Source organism: Portunus trituberculatus, chromosome 31 (assembly GCF_017591435.1).
Source record: "Portunus trituberculatus isolate SZX2019 chromosome 31, ASM1759143v1, whole genome shotgun sequence".
Classification (NCBI taxonomy): domain Eukaryota; kingdom Metazoa; phylum Arthropoda; class Malacostraca; order Decapoda; family Portunidae; genus Portunus; species Portunus trituberculatus.
The window spans coordinates 12,966,278-12,988,777 of NC_059285.1; the positions used below are offsets into that span (position 1 = coordinate 12,966,278).

General features: G+C 42.6%; 1 protein-coding gene across 1 annotated transcript in view; it reads left to right on the forward strand.

Annotated features, from left to right (window-relative positions):
- LOC123511053 overlaps positions 1–22,500 on the forward strand; it is a 43,060-nt gene that overhangs the window by 14,155 nt on the left and 6,405 nt on the right. Inside the window, exons 2-4 of the mRNA XM_045266668.1 lie at positions 954–1,132; positions 1,297–2,202; positions 17,036–17,278. Coding sequence (XP_045122603.1) covers positions 954–1,132; positions 1,297–2,202; positions 17,036–17,278 — 1,328 coding nt within the window. The remainder of the gene's footprint in view (positions 1–953; positions 1,133–1,296; positions 2,203–17,035; positions 17,279–22,500) is intronic.

Below are 22,500 nucleotides of genomic sequence, written 5' to 3' on the forward strand. Positions count from 1 at the left end.
TCGGCCCACGAACACTACGATAACACCACGATAACACCCCAATAACACCACAATAACACCACGATAACACCACGATAACACCACGATAACACACTTCGGAACTGTTATCCAGGCAGGAGGAGACACCCCATGAACGTCAAGGTGTCCCTCTGGTATTGGCCGATTAGCGAGGTTGCCAATTTCTGCTGATAAGATAGGAGAGAAGGAGGAAAGTTATTAACACAAGATTGACTGAGAGTGATAAGATAAGGGCAACAAGGTCGTAACACAAGAGAGGCCGACTGAGGGTAATAAGATAAGCCTAAAAGAAGACAAATAACACAAGAAAGGCTGAGTGACGGTGAATAAAGATAAGAGAAAGAGAAAGAAGAAGATAATTAGCAAGAAGGGAGTGACTGAGAGTGATAGGCTGCATAGAAGTCTCGATACTAATCACAGGCGACTCGATTCTACTCAAAGGGATCGGATTCTAATCACAGACGCCTGAATCCCACTCAAGAGGGATCGAATATCACTCGCAAAACACCTCAACGCGCTCCGAAAGGGATCAAGCAGCAAATGTGATTGATGCTATTGATCCTCCCACTCACACACACATACACACACACTCTCTCTCGCTCTCCTTGCCTCCTTCCCCGAAAAGGATTCAACACTACAACACGATAGGAAAGGGACTTGGAACGTTTCTCCCACCTTGCCTTGCGGTCCCCTTCCCTAACCGTCCTGGAATATTAATAAGTGAGGAGCAAAAAATAGGATTCGATTCCCTTTAAACCTAACGACAAAGGGCTCATCCCCTCGTCTATAAAAAGCTACTGGATCCCTTCTGCAATTCCTCCTAATTCCCCCTTTAATCTCATAAACCCTCTTGTCCCCCTCCACAAACGCACGCACGCACACGAGTCCTGTAAAAGAAGCTGAGTATTGCTTTACATTCTTTCCTTCCTTGGCAGACATCCAGAAGAGTCTTATATATTCTTCTCTTCACCCCTATAACCTCCTCGCTCTCCTCGTTGTCGTCCTGTGCCACTCTTGAAGCCCTCAGTAGTGCCGCCAGCTCCTCGTCCAGGCTTGTAGAGACGCACCATCAAGAGGAACAAGAGGGGAAGGAACGGCAGGACACAGCGGACGGGTGCTTGGTGGAAGAACAGAGCTGCTTACATTGTGGAAGTGAAAGACGAGTGAAGGAACGAAGACAAGAAGGGAAGAGACAATTGAGTTCTTTCACGTCAGCAACTCAGTCCGATATCCGCAACTCTTCTCCCCAACACTCCTCCTTCACTCAGGACATCTCTAACTAGAACACTCTTATCGCCACAGCTCGGCCACTTATCCCCCCGAAACTCGACCTCTTCCGACCACACCACTTATCTCCCCAACTCGGCCCCTTCCAACCGGCAAGATTGATTCCCCAACGAGCGACAAGGGCCTGGGGGTGGAGGCGACGCCCACCAAGAAGAACAGATGCCGAACTTGCCTCCGCTTCCACCTCACCGCCTTCTTCACCCTGGTGGCGTGCTTCAGCTCCTTCGCCTTCCTCTTCCTCGTGCCCTTCATCATCGACCCGGCCTTCTCCACCATCTTCGCGGACTTCGACAATGAGCCGCGGATGTGCGTCACCAAGGAGTCAGTGTCTCTGCACGGCGCCAGTAACTGCTCGTGGTCTTCGTGTCGCGAGGGCTGCACCAATGAGATCTTCGAGTGCCTTCACATCTACGTCAACTACAGGCACGACCCGGATGGACTCAAGAACGGGATGAATTTCTCGCAAGCGGAGGACATCGACTTAGAAGCGTGGGATGTGTACGATGCAAGGCTCTACCCGAACGTGAAGGGCTGCGGCTACCCACCCAACGTCAACTGCACTACGTTCGCCGCTAACTACAGCACAGTTGGGAGGACCTACCCTTGCTACTACTCCAAGAAGATCCCCACCATGGTTCTCAACGCTCTGGATATCCCGGGGGTGAAGAGGGACCTGGTGTATGCCATCGTAATACCCTGGGGCTGCTTCTTCGTGTCCATTCTCTACATCATGGTGACGTACGCGGGAATGAGAGGCCCCGACGAGGAGGACGACAAGGCGCAGGAGGTGAGCTCGAGCAAGGCGTCCAAGGAAGCATCAAACTATTCGCTGCGCTCCATCGGCAAGACCATCAACCACGGCATGAATAAGCTGAGAGGGGAGCCTGATGATAAGGGGTAAGTGTGTGTGTGTGTGTGTGTGTGTGTGTGTGTGTGTGTGTGTGTGTGTGTGTGTGTGTGTGTGTGTGTGTGTGTGTGTGTGTGTGTGTGTGTGATTTTCCTCAATTCATTAGTTTTTTTTTCCTAGTACTATTTTTTTCTATCTTTATTTTTATATTTTTCTCTCTTCTCTTCTCTTCTCTCTCTCTCTCTCTCTCTCTCTCTCTCTCTCTCTCTCTCTCTCTCTCTCTCTCTCTCTCTCTCTCTCTCTCTCTCTTCATATTCACTCACTTTTTGACAATTTCTATAATTTTTCTTTTCAATTGTCACTTTTCTTGTGTGTGTGTGTGTGTGTGTGTGTGTGTGTGTGTGTGTGTGTGTGTGTGTGTGTGTGTGTGTGTGTGTGTGTGTGTGTGTGTGTGTGTGTGTGTGTGTGTGTGTGTGTGTGTGTGTGTGTGTGTGTGTGTGTGTGTACTTTTTAAATCTCTCTATCACCTCATGTTCACTTACAGCCATTCAATGTTTGTCTGGATGTTTTCCTGACCCCTCTCCCTCTTCCCCCTTTACCTCCCCCTCGTCCTCTTCCTCCTCCTCCTCCTCCGTCTCCTCCTCCTCCTCCTCCTCCTCCTCCTCCTCCTCCTCCTCCTCCTCCTCCTCCTCCTCTTCCTCTTCCTCGCCCCGCCAAATTTAAGTATATGTGAAAATATCTTTGAATTTCTTAAAAGTTTTCATGTTTTTAGTAAAAGTTTTAGGAAAATATGCGAGAGAAATGTATTTTATTTGTTCTTCTCTCTCCACATTCATTTTCTCTTTTTTGATCATTGTTTTCCTTTTCTTTTCGTGTTAGAAAATACACAAAAAAGGAGAATTTGTTCAAGTGAGAGAAACACACACACATGCATTGAATTTCGTGTGACTGTAGGATAGGTTTTGTTTTTTGGGTCATACATTACTACTACTACTACTACTACTACTACTACTACTACTACTACTACTACTACTACTACTACTACTACTACTACTACTACTACTACTACTACTACTACTACTGCTACTACTACTACTACTACTACTACTACTACTACTACTACTACTACTACTACTACTACTACTACTACTACTACTACTACTATTACTACCACCACTAACACCACCATCTCTGCTCCAACGACTATTATTATTACTATTACCATTCATACTACTACCACCACCACCACCACCACCACTACTACTACTACTACTACTACCTTTACCACCACCACCACCACTTCTACTACTACTACTACTACTACTACTACTACTACTACTACTACTACTACACTACACCTTGACCCACGTGACCACAAACAAACCTTCACCTCACCTGTCAGTAATCAATAGCCGGCAACTTACCTGTGTGTGTGTGTGTGTGTGTGTGTGTGTGTGTGTGTGTGTGTGTGTGTGTGTGTGTATTATGCAGCATTAAGTATCTTCCGTTCTAGTTTTGATTCTTTTTACTATCATTACTGTTTATTATCTTTTAATGTGCTTCGGAGAGAGAGAGAGAGAGAGAGAGAGAGAGAGAGAGAGAGAGAGAGAGAGAGAGAGAGAGAGAGAGAGAGTTGATGAGTCGAGGAGAGGATTTTATGAGCTGAAAATGGAGGAAAGAATGTGTTAGGAATAGAAATGTGTGTGTGTGTGTGAGAGAGAGAGAGAGAGAGAGAGAGAGAGAGAGAGAGAGAGAGAGAGAGAGAGAGAGAGAGAGACAGGTTGATAGGCAGTAAAGACAGGAAAAGAGAGACAGGCGTAGTAAAATAGGCAATAAAGAGAGGGAGAGATGGAGGGAAAGAGGGAATTAGAGTGGGTTGAAATAGTAGAAAGAGACGGTAGAGAGAGAGAGAGAGAGAGAGAGAGAGAGAGAGAGAGAGAGAGAGAGAGAGAGAGAGAGAGAGATAATAATAATGAAACAAATGAGATGATGAGTGAAAGAATAGAAGGAAGAGGAAAAATGAGGAGAAAGATGAATAAAAAAAATGATAAAAACGAGGAAGATAAGTAATAAATCAAAGGTAGAGAGAAAGAGAAAGAGAAAGAGGACATAGAATCAAAGACATTTCTACATTCACAATTACTCCACTCACGAACCTCTCCTTCACTCTCATGCCACCAAACACCAACACCAGCAACACCCACCAGAACCACGGCTTGTTTAGTATTAGATAAGAAAAAAAAAGATATTGGAAAGGCGTGGTGCGAGGCATGTATAGGGTGACAAGGAGGGCTGGAGGAGAGGAGAGATGGGGGAGGGAGGGAGAAAAGTATCCTGATAACATGGAGAGAGGAAAAAATGTACCTGATAGTAAAGGAAGAATAGAGGTCAGGAGTCACGGGAGATGGATAGGAGGAAGGGCATCTGGTATCGCTCAGATCGGGAAGGCAAGGAGGCAGGGAAGTACTAGGGCGATATGAGAGGTAAAGGAAGATCGATGCCACGGTGATAGCAGAGCAGGGAGGGGTGAAGTGAGGTAAAAGGGAGGGAATTACTAGGGCAAGGAGGCAGAGAAGTACTAGGGGCGATATGAAAGGTAAAGGGAAGATCGCTGTCAGTGTAATAGCAGAGCAGGGAGGAAGTGAGGTAAAAGGATGAAAAGGAATGAATGGCACACATACACTCCTCTCCCTCTCCCTCTCTCCCTCTCCTCAGCTGATTAGTGGAGCCGTAATGTTCTTGGTAGTGTCTGGATCCTTTGAATGAGTTCCCTCGTGCTCCTGGATTCCTCTCTTATTGGGTCATGGATTAGCTTCTTCTATTTTTTGTTTTCTTGTCTGTGGTGATTCAAATATTGTCATTCTCTTTATATATTATTTTTTCGCGTGTGTGTGTGTGGTTTAGGGTCTCGTAAGAATGGTTTTGTTGATGTATTTATTTTGTTTACTTTTTTTCACTGGTTGAGTTTTTGGTGCCCTCTATTTTGTTACGATTTGTGTGTGTGTGTGTGTGTGTGTGTGTGTGTGTGTGTGTGTGTGTGTGTGTGTGTGTGTGTGTGTGTGTGTGTAAGGAATAAAAGGCCCACTCAATTGTCAGTGTGTGTGTGTGTGTGTGTGTGTGTGTGTGTGTGTGTGTGTGTGTGTGTGTGTGCTACTGACTGTGGCAAGATAAAATCGAAGAGGTTGAGGTAATCATTGTCAGATTTCACCACAACTCTTCATACGCCACAACTAACAATCTCCTATTTTTTTTCCTCTCTTAATCAGTCTTTTTTTTTTCTTTCAAACTCACATTTTTCTAACTCAAAATATTCCACAGACAAACCAGCCAATCTTTCCCTTCATCCACGCAGTCCTTCTTCACGCCACTTCAAACTCCACACTTGAATTTAAACACTTCATTATATTCCAGAGGCTAATCAGCTAATCTTTCCCTTCATTCAATCTCAACCTCCAAACACTAACTAACCTTTATATTCCATTGACAAACCAAGCAATCTTTCCCTTCATCCATGCAATTCTTTCCCTTCACTTCAGACTCAACATTTCCATTTAAACACGAATCAGCTAATCTATCCCTTCATTCAATCTCAACACTCCAAACACTAACTAACCTTTATATTCCATTGACAAACCAAGCAATCTTTCCCTTCATCCACGCAGTCTTTCTTCCCTTCACTTCAGACTCCTTACTTCAATCTCAACACCAAACACTAACCACCTTCATTATTTCGTGTTCCTCTCAAGCTTCTCTAATTCAAATGTTCCAGAAACCATAACTAACTAATCTGTGTTCTGTTGTGTTTCTCTTTTTTTTCCTAGCTTTAATTTAAATATTTCAGAAATTAACTAAACTTTTCACTTTCATGCTTCTTTTTTTTCAAATTTTCCAAGGATGTTTAACGCCTAAGCTATAATGACTATATTTCTCCTTAACACAAAGTCTTCCCTCTAACTTTTTTTTTATATTCCAGAGTCTAATATATTTTTTTTTCCGTGTTTATTTCTTAACTTCAGACTAAGTAATCATTTTTTCATGGTGCTTTCATCTCTTAACCTCAACAATATTCCTTTTTTCTAAGTAATCATTTTTTCATGGTGCTCTTATCTCTTAACCTCAACAATATCCCTTTTTTCTCTTTAATAATCAAGTACTTTATTTCTAAACCAACCATTGCTCTTCTTTCCAGTTCTACCATTCCAGAGACTAATTTAATCTAACTGATCTCTCTTTCCTTCGTGTTTCTCTCAATTCACCTCAAGGAAGCACTTCAATTTAACCCATTCTTGTTGATTTATTCCCTTTGAGCACTGTATTCAATGTAATTATCGTACAGTCACCCACAGCACACCCTGCAAGACAAATGGCAATCACACACACACACACACTCTATTCTTTTGGTTAATCCTGTTGATCTTTTAGGGAACTGGCAATCAAGTGGGCCTGTTTTTTTAATTATTTTTTTTTGCCCTTAGCCAGCTTCCCCTCTTGCATAAAAAAAAACATACTTGTATATATACACACACACACACACTTACGCACACAAACATACACACAAGCACACGGACACTTGCTGGTACACCCTCCCATCCAAGTGTTTAAACCCACACACCAAGGATATTATCTCATTTGTTTTTGCAGTGTTACTCGTAGCTATTCTGGTTCAAACATACACGTACACCAGCGAAAGAAAAGCAGAAGAGATTAGGAAGGATTATATAAGCAGAACAAAGTCACCAGTTAATGAGAACAGGTATGGTTTGTGCGGTTTTAGAATCTATCTGTCTGTCTATCTACCTGTCTATCTATACTGACATTGATTATGACTCCTCTCTCTCTCTCTCTCTCTCTCTCTCTCTCTCTCTCTCTCTCTCTCTCTCTCTCTCTCTCTCTCTCTCTCTCTCTCTCTCTCTCTCCCAAGCACGACATTTTTGCACGCATGATTAACAAGTAGAAAGAAACTTCAAAATTTTGGCTTCATTCATTCTTCCTTGTCTTCATCTCCTTTACTACTCGCTTCCTGCTCTCTTGATTCCTCTACTTGCCTTTCCTCTGACTCCTCCTTCCCTTTCCCCCTTGCTGCTTCCACACCGTCTGCTCCCAAAACCCAGGCACTCAGCAGCTGCAGTACCCAAGTGTGGTTAGGCTGGACAAAAACCGAGTCATCCTTTGAAGGTTACGAGATTGGAAAGTTGTCTATTAGCATTACGAGGGTTTTTTGCAGGCGTAGAGAGCCAAGAAGCGAGGAAGTTCATGCTAAGATTTGTAGGAAGTGTTGTATGTTGAGGCGTTAATGAGGTTTGAAGTCTACTGAGAGTTGTGAGTTAGAAGGTTATGAGAAGATTGGGGAAGGGGAATATGGTTTACAAGTCTAGATTTTGTTTGTTTTAGGGTTGTTTTTCTGAGAGGATGGAAAGTGTTGTTGACGTTATAAAGTGCTTTCTGTCCTGAGGTGTGAAGGTCAGGTTTAAGGCTCACTAGAGTTGTTATGAGTTTTTTTTTATTTTTATTTTTTATTTTATACCATGTGGGCTTTTTCACGGGAATTTCTGGGCTAAAGGGAATACTTTTGGGTACCTCCTATCTCAAAGCCCACCCGCTAGGAAACCATTGTCCTGAGTGAGGAAGCCCAACCTACACTCGGACCGTGGACAGGATTCGAACCCATGCGCTTGGAGACCCATCGGACCCCAAAGCACGCGTGGCAAAGTTATCGCGAGTCTGAATTAAAACATGCGAAGTTTGCGTCAGTTTAAGAGGGAAACTGAAAAGGTGATTCATGTTTTAGTAAATAATGTATCTGGAAACTTGGTGAGCTTGAGGAAATTCTTTTGTATAAATTTCCCGTGAATTTTGATATTGCTTCTATTGAAATGTAGTTTTTTTGTATGTTAAGATTTGAGATTTGAGAGTCACGAAGCAGAGAGGTAATTTTAAACTTGCCATCAATTTTGGGCTATGCTTCTGCCAACACATATCGCTTCCTGTTGCTTGGATTGCTTGTTGCAACGCGTTCATAATTTTCTCTGCTCGAAATAGAGTCATCTCTCACACAGTCTTACAAAGCAGAATGTGTTTGATTAATACATTTTGTCTTTATCGAAAATTACTTAAATTATTAGAAAAATACTGAAAGTCTACTGTAATGTCTTATTTTTTACCTTTAGCCCGCATTAGAAGAGAACTTATTAGATGACAAAATGCAGGTAAAGCTTGCGTCGTTACAGGTGAGGGAGCGTAACACGAGGGCACGCAGAGCAAAGCCTCGGCCGGATAGTTTAGCATGAGGCCACTGAGGGAATAGTTTCGACGTCACACTCTAACAGAATAGTGGACCTGACCGTTGTGTCTACCTGGGGACCTTGTGGTGAACGAGTGGCTTGCTCTGCATCAGGCTCGGTAGAGTGAGGGTTTGTTTTAGCACGTGACTGCCTGAGAAAGGAAAAGACCAGTGTAGCGTTGTTCGCGGGGAGAGAGGGCTGCAGCGTCATACCCTGGTAACCTCCCCCTCAGCATGCACCATGAGCCGTGCGTGCGGCGTGCTCCAGGAATACTTACCCCCATTAACCCCTTCAGTACTGAGGCACATTTTTACCTTATTTTCTTTGGATACGATTAGACGATTCTATTTGCATTATGAAGGTTCCATGGAGGTCAGAAGATTAATGGTCAGAGTCTACACTATTCTAATCACCACATATGTTTCTGAAGCTATGTAAAATCGCCAAATTAGTAACCAGAATGAATATGGAAACGCGGCATGGCACTGAAGGGTTAATGACATGTACAAGCAGCAGTGGTGAGCGTGTCGATAAATATAGTAACCTTAAATGCTGCTTGAATGTTATTTATGATATACATATTCATAAAGCGTACCCAAAGAACGTTCTATCAATATTCATATGTTACTAATATATAAAAACAGGATTACCGCTGAATATGCTAATTTTTTTTTTATATCAAACAACAAATGGTGCCTGTGTATGCTATTAGTAGTGATCAATATTCCTGCAACGTACTGTACGCCCGCTTAAAGAATGCTTTCATTGTTAGTAGTACATGTAAACAGCAATGCCGCTGGATAGACTTCATTGAGAGCCTCAGACAACAAATGGAAGCTGAATTAACAATGATAAAAAGTTCTTAAAGCGTAGAACATGCATGGAATAAGACGGGAAGGTTGCCAGAGTACGATGATGCAGTGTTGAGTCCCCGTGGCCGTGACTGCAGGGAGCTTAGGGTCTGCTTCACTCAACTATCTCCACGAGCCAAAGGGTGAGAGAGCGAGAGAGCGGGTAGAAGTGCCTGGAGTGCCTGGTGTTTTAGGAGCGGACAGGTGACAGTCTCCGCGCCGCCCACACAAAGCATACCTGAGACAGCCAACGCGATGCTTGAGACGAGAGGAGATACAAGCGCTTGCATAGAAATAAAAGGGAAAATATGAATGAGAGGGATTAGGAAAGTGGACAAGGTGGTGACAGGGAAGAAAAAAGGCTGAAGCAAAAAGAAAGTTGTGTCATGTTTGTTTCTGTCACATTTAAACAAAATAGAAAAAAAAGCAAAAAGACTAAAGTAGAAAGAATGTATGCCATGTGTTTTTCTGTCACGTTTAAACAAAAAAAAAAAAAAAAAAAATAGAATTTTTTACTTTTTTATGTAAATGAAAGTAAAATTTTAGTTAAACTTCAGCTTGGTATTTGGTCACCACCTCCTCCATGAAGTGGAACACAATGAACCACAGACATTACAACATCCAGGCAGTGTGTTCTGTTGTTAGTATTGCAGCAGGAAACACGCCTTTTCTTCTCCCTCCCTCCCTTCCTTCACCCTCCCCAAGCAGAACAAACCCAACACCACCACTATATTGACATCATTAAAAAAGATCCTTAGAAAACACGCTTATCTACATGTCTTGAGTCACTATATAGTATACATATATAAAAACGACAATAACGATGTTTTAAATGTATATGTATCCTTGATAATCACACGTGTTTATTTTTTTATTTATTATTTAATGTATACATGTTGCTGACCTCCAGATCCTTGTGTTCCTTTCTCTGACACGTGTCTGTACAGCTGTGTCACAAGCACTGTTTAAAATGTGGCTTTATTTATTGGTTTTATTATGATTTCGTCTCAATCTGTCCTCACGTCAAGTCTTTCTCCATTGACAGCTTTCCCTTGTTACTTTCCTGCATTTGTTTTCCATTGTTTTTTTGATATGTTAATGTCTCCCCTTCACTCCTCAGTCTTCACTCGCCCTGTCCTCGTTTTCTTTTCCCTTTATTCAGTTCCATGTCAGTGTTTCTTCATCTGCTAAGTAAGGAATTAAACAAGAAAGAAAAGAAAGGAAGGAGAAAGAAAAAAGAGTGAATTGACTAGATATACAAAACTACAAAAGAAAATGAAAAGGTGTTATGTATATTTTATTACTATTATCATTATTATTTTATTGCTATTATTATTATTATTACTACTACTGTTACTATCATTATCATTTTAACTTACTATTGTTATCTTTTTTTTTTTTTTTTTTGTCTTTCTCTCACTGTATCTCAACCTGTACTGCTGTCTACTACCCTCTCTCTCTCTTCTCTTTTTTTTTTGTATCTCAAATTACAGGTCCCTCTCTCTTCTCTCTTACGAAAATGATTATGATAATGACACTGACTCTATCTATTGAGAAAAATATACTGTTATAATGTGAGTAAACTCTTATCCCACTGAACCGCCTGCCTCTTGTCAATGTGCGTGTGCATGTTACGTACAACCTTTCAGTACAATGGGACGTAACACCCCCTGTAGCTTCCTCTTCCCCCAGTGTTGAGTAGTCATTGTTGTTGTTATCGCTGCTGCTGCTACTGCTGCTGCTATTACTACTATTACTACTGTTATACTGTTACTACTCCTTCTACTACCATTACTACTGTTATTCTAATCCTATACAGTACTGGTTCACGTACTTATACTGCTATTACTACTATTATACTGTTACTACTCCTTCTTCTACCATTACTACTACTGTGACTACTTCTGTTGCTACTACTACCACTACTACTACCACCACTACTGTTGTCTTAATCCTATACAGTACTGATTCACGTACTTAACCTTTACTAACTCAATGTGTAGTGCAGTGAGCATGTTGGATTCCTCTTTTTTATAACCTACCTCCTTAATCATTCCTCCCTCTACTTACCACTGTACTGGCTTGATTTTTTTGGACCATCTCTGAAAAAATTGTACCTTAGAGAGACTGAGAAAGTGAAAGTAAGACGGGACATATAACTTTTTTTTTTTTTTTTTTTTTTTGCTGTATTTGCAGACACACACACACACACACGCGCGCGCACACACACTCTGAGTATTTCACTGCATTCTGATACGTATACATTCTGATACGTATACATACTGACACACACACACACACACACACACGATGGAAAAAAAAACTTGTCATATTTGGTGAGAGATTTTTTTTTCCTTTTTTTTTTATTTCAAGCTGATAAAAAAAGTCGTATTTTTTGAGTAACTTTTTCTTTTTTCTTTTCCTTTTTTTTCTGGTTTATTTTTTACCCAATATTTTTTTTTCCAGCGCCTTCGTCATATGTAAAGCTCAGTTTTTATCCCCTCTTCCTCTTTTTGAGTGACGTAAAGTGACGGTTTTTTGAGGGAAACACTGTGTTCTTGCTTCCTTTTTTTTCCTTGTGTTTTTTTTTCTACATTTACCTTTTTTTTACAACTGCGATCCTGTTACATGTATTTTTTTCTCCCTCTCTTCCCTCGCCGTTTATTTGTTTATTGTTTTCAGAATCCATATATTTCAGTTTCCTGTTCTTTCACCTCTTTTTTTTTTTTGTCATCGTACGCCTTATTTCAGCCTTACTTTTGTCTATATTAGCGATTTTGTAGTTTATTGATTTATTCTTTGTAATCTCTCACCTCCCCAATTACATACGTACCCCAAAAACCGTGGACATTCATTTGAGACACTCCTGCAACACACACACACACACACACACACACACACACACACACACACACACACACACACACACACACACACACACACACACACACACACACACACACACGCTACCTCCGCCGTGCCCGATTAACCCCCTCAGTACTGGGACACATTTTAACCATGAGATTTGTGTACGATTAGACCATTTTATTGACATCAGGAAGGGTCTATGGAGGTCGGAAAATTAATGGCCACAGTCTTCACTATTTCAATCCCACACATAAGTTTCTGAATCTGTGTAAAAATCACCAAATAGTCACCAGAATGAATATGGAAACGCGTCCTGGTACTGAAGGGGGTTAACATTTGAAACACGCGGATATTTCACTCGCCAAACACCGGTGGATGAGGTTTTTGTATCCCTCGTGTGTGGATATTAATTACTCACAGCGCGTACGTATTATTATTTCAAACAAGCGGCTATGTTTCCTCTCAGCGTGCCGGTAATGCTCCAAACTCACGCTTAAAAACTCAACGCGCGTAGTTTTCCCTCAACACTAGCGGGTTTTTGAGTTAAACGTGAGGCGTGGTTGTGTCTGGCCCGCTCCCTCCCTCTCCCTTCCTCTCATCCCTCTCGCCTACACACTTTCACCCTCAACGCGCGTAGTTTCCCCTCAACACTCACAGGTTTTTGAGTTAAACGTGAGGCGCGGTTGTGTCTAGCCCGCTCCCTCCCTCTCCCTTCCTCTCAGTCCTCTCGCCCACTCACTCGCCCACTCTCCCTTCCTCCCTTCCATGTTCCAGTGACCAGTGTCTATTTGGGCGGCTTTAAGGTCTCCCCGCCTCTCCCTTCTCCCCAATAGTTATCCTTGTCTCTTTCTCCTTTTTTTTTTTCTCCCTTTTCGTCTCTTATCCTTTTCCCTTTCGATACTTTGGCTTCTCCTGCTCTCTCTCTCTCTCTCTCTCTCTCTCTCTCTCTCTCTCTCTCTCTCTCTCTCTCTCTCTCTCTCTCTCTCTCTCTCTGCAGTTCTCACCCTTCCTCTCCTATCACCCAACATTTTAGTTCTTTCCCTCTCCCTCTCCCTCTATCCTTCTCCCTCTCCCTCTCCCTCTCCTTTAGTCCCCGGGGAGTGGTGCGTGATGAGCAATGTCCCAATATAACCAGACATATTCCTCCTATTTTTCCCTTCCTTTCTAAGCGTGGCGGTGCAAAATTCGCAAAATATTCTCAAAAATGCTGGAATATTCACGGTCTTTCTTATTACTCTCGTTCAGCAAGGGAAGGAATGCGGCGAGAAGTATTCATTGGATGTGTCTCTCTTGTGTGTTTCCTTCCCGGTGGTGTTGCGTGGTGGGAAGGTGTGGAGGAGTATAAATTTGCGTTGTTTGGAGTGAAGGTTGTGGCCATTTCATATCGCGAGTTGAGGCTGTGGTGACATGCGGGTTTTGGGAGTCTCGCGTGGTGCTCCTAGTGTGTTTAGAGGCCCGGCCCGTGAATGAGATGCAAAGGGAGGTGTTTCAAGACATTTATCCCTGGTTTTTTTTTTTCTGCCTAACTCTCTCTCTTTTTCGGATCTGCAAGGGGACTGGGAACTAAGTGGGTTCTTTTTTTTTTTATTCTTTTGTTGGTCTTGGCCACCTTTCCCCTCTTACATAAAAAAAAGAGAAGCGAGGTTTTGTTGGGGAAAGTGAATGAATCAAGTCCCGTCCGTTTATTATCGTGAAAAAAAAAAATGGAGAATACGTAAAGTTTGGATAAGTCTTTGGCCAGCTTTCCCCTCTTACGTAAAAAAAAAAAAAAAGAAGTTTTTTGACGAAGGTGAATGAATCAAGTCCCCTTCTGTTTATTATCGTGAAAAAAAAAAGAAAATTGAAAATACGTAAAGTTTGGTAAAGTTTTGTGTCTGTTTTATCAATGAACGAGAGGAAGATTTTATTGATGAAGCCTATGAAGTTTAAATGAGTTTGCATCCATTCATCACTCTGCTAGAGAAAAAAAATGATGTAAAGAATGCTTAATAAATTCAAATAAGCGAATCTGTTCTTATGCTAAACAAATGCTCATATTTCAACCTTAATCCTGTAAAACTAGACAAGATTCCATATATTTGTAACTACGTGAGACCAAAACTTTACACACAAGACCCATTTAAGCTCAAGACTCAGTTAAGCTCAATACTAACACGTTCCTCTGCATCACAACACGAACCATCCGATCACTCAGCGCTTCCAATGCACCGCTACTAATACTACTCCTATGCCGTCAACCTCCTCCCCTCCCCGGCAACACTAAAGCGCCTCTCGTGCGTCACCTGGCCTGTTTGTCACCTGTTTGCCTCACGAGACGGTCGATTTATCTGAGGTGTCGTTAAGTGGCGCCTCTCACGATGGTCACGCCACGCTGTACTAGAATCCGAATCCACCTCGCCACCACCGCTAGGAAGGGCAAGGGAACCGGCCCGGGAACTGACGTAAGAGAGAGAGAGAGAGAGAGAGAGAGAGAGAGAGAGAGAGAGAGAGAGAGAGAGAGAGAGAGAGTCATTCATTCATTCATCACTGCAGCGTGGTGGAACACAAAGGAAGGGAGATAGTGAGATGAATGGTGATGCATGATTGGTGACCTATAAGAGTGAGAGATGAAAGGATAAAGATAGAGAAAATGAAACGAAGATGAAGAATGAGATGAAGGATTAAATGAAAAAAAGTTATAATAATGACAATGTGTGTGTGTATGTGTGTGTGTGTGTGTGTGTGTGTGTGTGTGTGTGTGTGTGTGTGTGTGTGTGTGTGTGACAGCCTCCCATCAGACAGTGTGAGCTGCTTGTGACCTGCACGTGATCTACACTTCAAACAATCTAAACTGACCAGACTAGTTCATGCGAGACTAATTCGTGTGGGCGAGAAAGGGGAGGACGCGAGGCAGAGAAGGGCGGTTAGGAGAGGAGGACACGAAGCAGAGGAATGGAGAGGAAGGGAGGACGCGAGGCAGTGGAGGGCGGGGAGTCAGGGAAGGGCGCCACTTTAAGACAAGAGGGTCACAGCCTCGCGCGGTGCTAACACACGGACAGGGGGAGTGTGTTAGGTCGCTTCTCAGCCAGCCGTGATCTCAACGACCTGGTGTGTGTGTGTGTGTGTGTGTGTGTGTGTGTGTGTGTGTGTGCGCGCGCAGCAAGGCGAGGTGCCTCAGGGTCTGTAACAAACAATGAATGCGGATGGATGGAGGCCAGCGTGGTGGTCAGCCCGGCGTCACTTGGCAGAGTGGCGGAGTGCGTGTCCTGGGTGTCGTAAGGGCGTCGCGGTGTGTGGAGCAGCGGGGCGCGAGGACAGCAGTGCCTGAGTGCAACAGGATGTGAGGTCATGGGTCGGCTCCTCTCAGCACAGCCACGATCACAGCTGTGTCGCGGCGCGGCGTTTCTGTGTTGTGGTGCACACGTCCCTGACGCGGTGCTGCCCACGTGTTGTATTGATTGGCGCGGCGGAGGGTGGGTGGTCTCCCCTGTGTCTGTGGGGCGCGGCGTGTGTGTGTGTGTGTGTGTGTGTGTGTGTGTGTGTGTGTGTGCACCTGGTTATGCGAGTAGCGTGCCTGAGTGCCCTGCTGGGCCCGGCGCCACAACACCTGAGTGGACATCCCCGCAGTTCAGTCAGACCAGTAGCAGTACTGTAGATGACCGAAGCTCGTCCCGTGTTGTCAGTACTATTTGGAGTAGCTCACCGCCTCACGTAGCGCCGTGCTGTGTGCTGTGTGCTGCGTGTGGTCCGCAGCGCCACTCAGCACCGTGCATTGGAGCAGCAGTAACGTGTACACCACACACCGCGGTGACGCCTCTGTGCTGCCCTCTGGCTCCCCTCCCGCCCCACCGCCACCTCAACCACAATGTAGTTGAGCCTAGCGGGCCTGAAGGCGGCCACGGCAGTACAGGGTCGGCCACACCGCACCACACCACCACCACCACCACCACCACCACCACCACCACCACCCACCAAATCCAGCGCACGTACAGACACAGTAGAGAGGAGGGGGGGCGCCGCCACGCGCCCGGCCGCCTGATGGCAACGGCGGCCGGGCCGGGCGGCAGCGTGCAGTAGTAGCCTTGTGCTCCTAGTGATCCTAGTGATTAGAGTCGTGGTTCACTAGTCGTGGTCGTTGTGCTGGTGGTCACCGCCTCTTGGCCTCTTGGTATTGAATAGTGTAGGCGAGTTGCATCTTTTTCCTCTGACATAGAAAGTCCTAATCACATTTTTAAGTATAAATAGAAGGCAGTATTTTAGCATGGAACGTTTATATATATATATATATATATATATATATATATATATATATATATATATATATATATATATATATATATATATATATATATATAGGGATTATAAATTCAATTATATTTTTATATAATAAATATTATGCATGTTGAAGTCATTTTATATTTATAAATGCAAACGCACACATACGCGCACACACGCACACAGACACACACACACACACACACACACACACACACACACACACACACACACACACACACACACACACACACACACACACACACACACACAGTAGTGGTGCCTCAGCAACACAGCAACACACAGTAGTGGCGCTTGACTATTTATAAACCACCTCACATTTCAATGCCATTATTTATAATTACAACTTGCAGTAATGATGATTATGATGATGATGATGATGATGATTATATTGATGATGATTATGATGATGATGATGATGAGGATTGTGATGATAAAGTAAGTGAGTAGCCACAGAGTTGAACCTTGCAGAGCAGCAGGCAGCCTTGCCCTTGTCACACCAAGCAGCTAGACAAGACAGTGTAGGTGTTAGTGAGTCTTGAGTTAGGAGTAAGCTAATGACACCGAGTACTGCACGAGATGGTAATGGTAACTTTTGCTGGACTTAGGCGGGACGGAGGAGGAGGAGAAGTAGGAGGAGGAGAAGGAGGGGGAGTAGGACTAGGAGGTGGAGGATTAGGAGGAGGAGGAGGGCAGAAGTGGCAGCATCAGCAGCAGCAGTCTCCCACTTCCTCCTCCCCGCTAGAGCCCCACTTGCTCCTAGCCCCCGCCTCCCTGCCCGAGGTGCTGTGTGCCAAGAGGACAGCTCTCCCTCCCCTGGAAAGGACCCCCCCTCTCCCCCGACCGGCAAGGTGATCATTAACACTCTACTGTCTACCTCTCTCTCTCTCTCTCTCTCTCTCTCTCTCTCTCTCTCTCTCTCTCTCTCTCTCTCTCTCTCGGCACTCTTTGCCTAACTCTTGCCCTGTTGCTCTTACTCTTGCTCGGCTTGCTCTCTCTCTCTCTCTCTCTCTCTCTCTCTCTCTCTCTCTCTCTCTCTCTCTCTCTCTCTCTCTCTCTCTCTCTCTCTCTCTCTCTCTCTCTCTCTCTCTCTCTCTCTCTCTCTCTCTCTCTCTCTCTCTCTCTCTAAGTTACCTGCCTCTCGGGTCTGTGTATTAATGCTACCTTGCTCATCATCTGTCTGTCTGTCTGTCTGTCTATCTGTCTGTCTGTCTGTCTGTCTGTCTGTCGCTACCTATTCGCAGTTATTTCAATGGTAATTCTGCAGTTTGTCTCTCATTGAGTAATTGATGTTGCCAATTGCTGTAATTTATTCTGATATTGTTATAACTAGTCTTAATTTATTTGTCTGGGTGTTTATTTGTTTCCTACGTATTGGTATATATTTTTTCCCTTCATATAAGGTAAATTTTTTGGGTATTTGGCTCTATTTTTTTTTTTCTGCAATTATATAAAATCAAGTTTCAAGTTTTTTTTTCTTTATTTTTATGTATTTGAATTTTCTTCCTTTTTTCTTGATTCATTCCACTTTATCTTCCTTTTTTTTCTTTTCTTTGTTTCTTTCTTTACTCTGGTTTCTTCTGTGTTTATAATTCCTTCAACTTTTTTCAATGTCTTTTTTTTCTATTATTTTCTCTGTCTCGACTTCTCTACTGTGTCCTTATTGCCATGTGTTTATCTTTATCGTCTCGTCTCCTTTTACTGTTTATCATTGTGTTTATCAGTGTTTACAATAGGTTTCTAATTCTCTTTACTCTCATCAATGTTTTTCTTTTTTTTTATTAGTCTCTCTACCTGTATTTTTCTCTATTATATTTTTGTTCTTCACCTGTTTATCATTTAATTTATTTTCTCAGTGTGTTTATCATATGTTTCTAATTCTCTTTACTGTTATCAATGTTTCTCCTATTCTTTATTTGTCGCTCTCTATCTTTTTTTTAATTAATATATTCTTGTTCTTCGTCTCTTTATCACTTACTTGCCCACTTTCCCAGTATCTGTTTATCTTTTCACTGTTGTTCCATTAAGTGTTCATCTTTCTGCACCGTTCAAAAAGGAGAAAAAACAGAAGCATTTTTTTTTTATTTTTTGCTACTGCATTATTTTATTCCTCGTGGCTTTTACTTCTTCTTCTTCTTCTTCTTCTTCTTCTTATTATTATTATTATTATTGGTGTTGAAAATTTTAGCTTGACTTTAACCTCTTTCAAAATTTCTTTCCTTTCTTTCTTTTTTTTTTCTTTTCATTCAATGTTGCTTCCAGTGGAGTTGCTTGCAGTTGTGTGTGTTGTTGATGATGATGATGATGATGATGATGATGATGCAGGAATGGGAAATAGAAAGGAAAAAGAAAGCAAAACCAGTGTATGTATTCCTTATTATTACAGTCTTAGTGTGTTGCCATCTTCTTTTCATGATTTTTTCCTCTGTTTTTTCCCTCTCTATTTTTCCCTCTCTTTTTATCCTCCTAATTTTTTTTTTTTTTAATATATATTGACTGATTTCCTTAATGCAGTGTGTATATTCCAAAAAAATTTCCTCTTTTTTCCATCTTTACATTATTTTTTCTTCTTTTTTCCCTCTTTTCTTTTTCCTCCGAACTCCTGCTTCTTTATATTGACTGATTTCGTTAATGCAGTGTGTATATATACCAAACATTTTTCCTCTTTTTTCCATCTTCTTCATTATTTTTTCCTCTTTTTCCCTCTCTTTTTTCCCTCTCTTTTTTTCCTCTTTTTAATTTCCTCTTTTTTCCGTCGTATTATGAATGACAGTTTTCCATTTTCCTCCTTTTTTTTCTCTCTCTCTGCGGTAACCTGTGAGTTCATATTTTTTTTTCTCCTTTATTTCACTTCAATATAAACTGCATGACTATTGTATTATATATGATGATGATAATGATGATGATGACGATGATGATGATGATGCATTTTAAAGGTAGTATAGTGATATATATATTTTTTATTTATTTATGTAGTTACTCATTAGTTTATTATGAAATGTGATAGTGTATATACATGATTATAATGCTAAGTGTTTCTAATTTGTCTCTATATTTTTTTTATTGTGTATTTTGTGTGTATTGTGTAATGCAATGTGTATTTCTTTCAGGGTACGTGTGTGTGTGTGTGTGTGTGTGTGTGTGTGTGTGTGTGTGTGTGTGTGTGTGTGTGTGTGTGTGTGTGTGTGTGTGTGTGTGTGTGTGTGTGTGTGTGTGTGTGTTGCTAACAGTGTAACAGTGTGTAACACACACACACACACACACACACACGCACACACGCACACAAATGCATGTTTCTTAAATCAAAACTTTAAAAAAAAATTCTGTGTGTTTTTGCAAAATGTGTGTGTACATACCAAGTAAACTGTGTGTGTGTGTGTGTGTGTGTGTGTGTGTGTGTGTGTGTGTGTGTGTGTGTGTGTGTGTGTGTGTGTGTGTGTGTGTGTGTGTACCTAGAGAGGCCGTGTGTGTGCATACTAGGCCGCCACCATCTTGAAACGCACATGACTCAAGAAATAATAGGTTTACATGAATCATTCTCTCTCATAAACTTCCCCATCAGACAGAAAAAAAAAAAAATAGCAATGATGAAAATAATCTTAATAAAAACAACCATTTCTTTTTACACTGAACGAAAGATAAAGAGATTGAAATTGAACGTTGTCATAATTGCTCACATTAATCTGGGGAAAAAAAAAGAGTGAATGGAATTAGGATGATGAAAGGAATATAATGAAATAGCGTTAGTGAAATGGCTATGATGATGAAACGTGACTTTGCGCCGATAGTTTGATGAAGTAATGAAATAAGTGACTAAATGAATGTAACAGATATTAGAGAACATATCAAGAATTTAAAGAGAGAGAGAGAGAGAGAGAGAGAGAGAGAGAGAGAGAGAGAGAGAGAGAGAAACACTCATGTAAACCTATATAAACTTGTGTAGATTTGTGTATGTGTCTCTATGTAAGCCTTTCCTCCATCCTTCTTCTTCCTCCTCCTCCTCCTCCTCCTCCTCCTCCTCCTCTTCCCTTCTTTCGTCCTCTTTCCTCTCATATCAAACTCTCTTTTTTCCATCACATATCCATTATTTTCCCCTCTTCATATGTAAGTACACTATTTTTCCCTCCTTTTCCCCTCTTTTTCCCCGCTTTTTCCCCTTATTTGTTTCCTTACCTCTTTCTCTTTTTTCCAATGGTCTCTTTCCCTCCCTCTCTCCACTCCTCCCTCGCTCTCCTCTATCCTCTCTTTATCGTTTTCCCTCTCCCTTTCTCTCTCTCTCTCTCTCTCTCTCTCTCTCTCTCTCTCTCTCTCTCTCTCTCTCTCTCTCTCTCTCTCTCTCTCTCTCTCTCTCTCTCTCTCTCTCTCTGGTATTCTGTTCTCTCTTTTTCCTTGTCTGTCATTTTTTTTTACTTTTTTTTCTCTCTCTATTTTTATTTTCTCTCCCGGGCTGTATTTCCCTTCTTTATCTTCCCTCTCTTCCACTCTTCTTCTCCCTCCTCCTCTTCCTCTCCCTCTTCCTCTTTCTATCTCTTGCAAAGAAAACGAAGCTGTGAGTGATTGTGTTCTAAGCCACGGACACACACACACACACACACACACACACACACACACACACACACACACACACACACACACACACACACACACACACACACGCGCGCGCGCAAGCATTTCTGGTTGAAAGTGATGGTGGTGGTGATGGTGGTAGTGATGGAGGTGATGGTGATGGTGGTGGTGGTGGTGGTGATATTGGTGATGGTGGTGCTTCATAATCATCTTCGTTCCCTCCCCCCTATCTCTCCCATCCACCCAGTCCTTCGTTCCCCCCCTCCCTCTCTCTCTCTCTCTCTCTCTCTCTCTCTCTCTCTCTCTCTCTCTCTCTCTCTCTCTCTCTCTCTCTCCTCCGTTTCTCCCTCTTTTATTCCCTTCTCTCACTTTATCCTCTCTTCCTTCCTGCCTTTCCTTTCCCAACCATGGCGTCACTGTCAAATGATAACAGTGGAGAGAGAGAGACAAAGAGAGTGAGAGAGTGACACCCGGTTCTTCTTCCTCTTCTCTTCCCTTACAGCCCTTAAGGGATGAAGCCACGCCCCCTCCTACCTCTCCTTCCCTTCCTCCACCTCTCCCTCCTCCTCCTCTCCCTCTCCGCAGACAAGGCAGAGAAGCTGTGGTGCCAAGACAAGTGGTACGTGAGTGTTCTGTCCTGTCACGCCAACCTTGCATGATCCATCTGCCTGTCCATTGCCTGTCCCATAAGCCCACACAGTCACAGCCTCACGCATGACTCACGGCTGGGAGGGACTAACGGAGGAACTGAAGGGTGAATGCACAGACTGGTGGACGTGGAGCATTGACGTTGAAGAGACAGGGAAATGTACTAAGTGATTTTTAGGTTTTTGTGTCAGAGAGACGGATGAGTTGAATGAAAGATATGTAGGAAGAGGGACGGGCAAGAAGGAGGGGAGTTGATGAAGAGATGAAAATATGTTGTTAGATATTCAGGGTGAAAGACAGGAAGGAAGATGGATAGACGAGAAGCAGAGATAGGAAGTAATAATTTTTTCTTTTTCTTTTTTTAAGCACGAGGGGAGACAGGGCAAGGGCAGCAAATATGAAAGAAAGGCCCTTAGAGTTACTAAAGCTTGGAGGGAAAGATAAGCTAAGTAACAGACAATTATGAAAGTTAAGAGTCTGACTGAGATAGATAAAAAAAAAAGGACAGAAAGACACGGATTATAGGCTAAGTAATTTACACATTTATGAAAGTTAAGAGTCTGACTTTGATACAGATAAAAAGGACAAAAAGACACGGGTTTAGACAGGGAGACAGACACACATGGTAACAGACAAACTGATGAACAGAAAGACAAGACGTAGTGAAGCAAATAATGAGGTCAAACACATACAAACAGGGACAAACAGACAGACAAACCAGACAGCCAGATACAACAACCTAGACAGCCGCCCAGACACTCAGACAGACAGACAAACAAACAAACACACAGACAACAAAAAAGCTTCGTTAATTCCTTTCCTTCCTCCTCCTCCTCCTCCTCCTCCTCCTCCTCCTCCT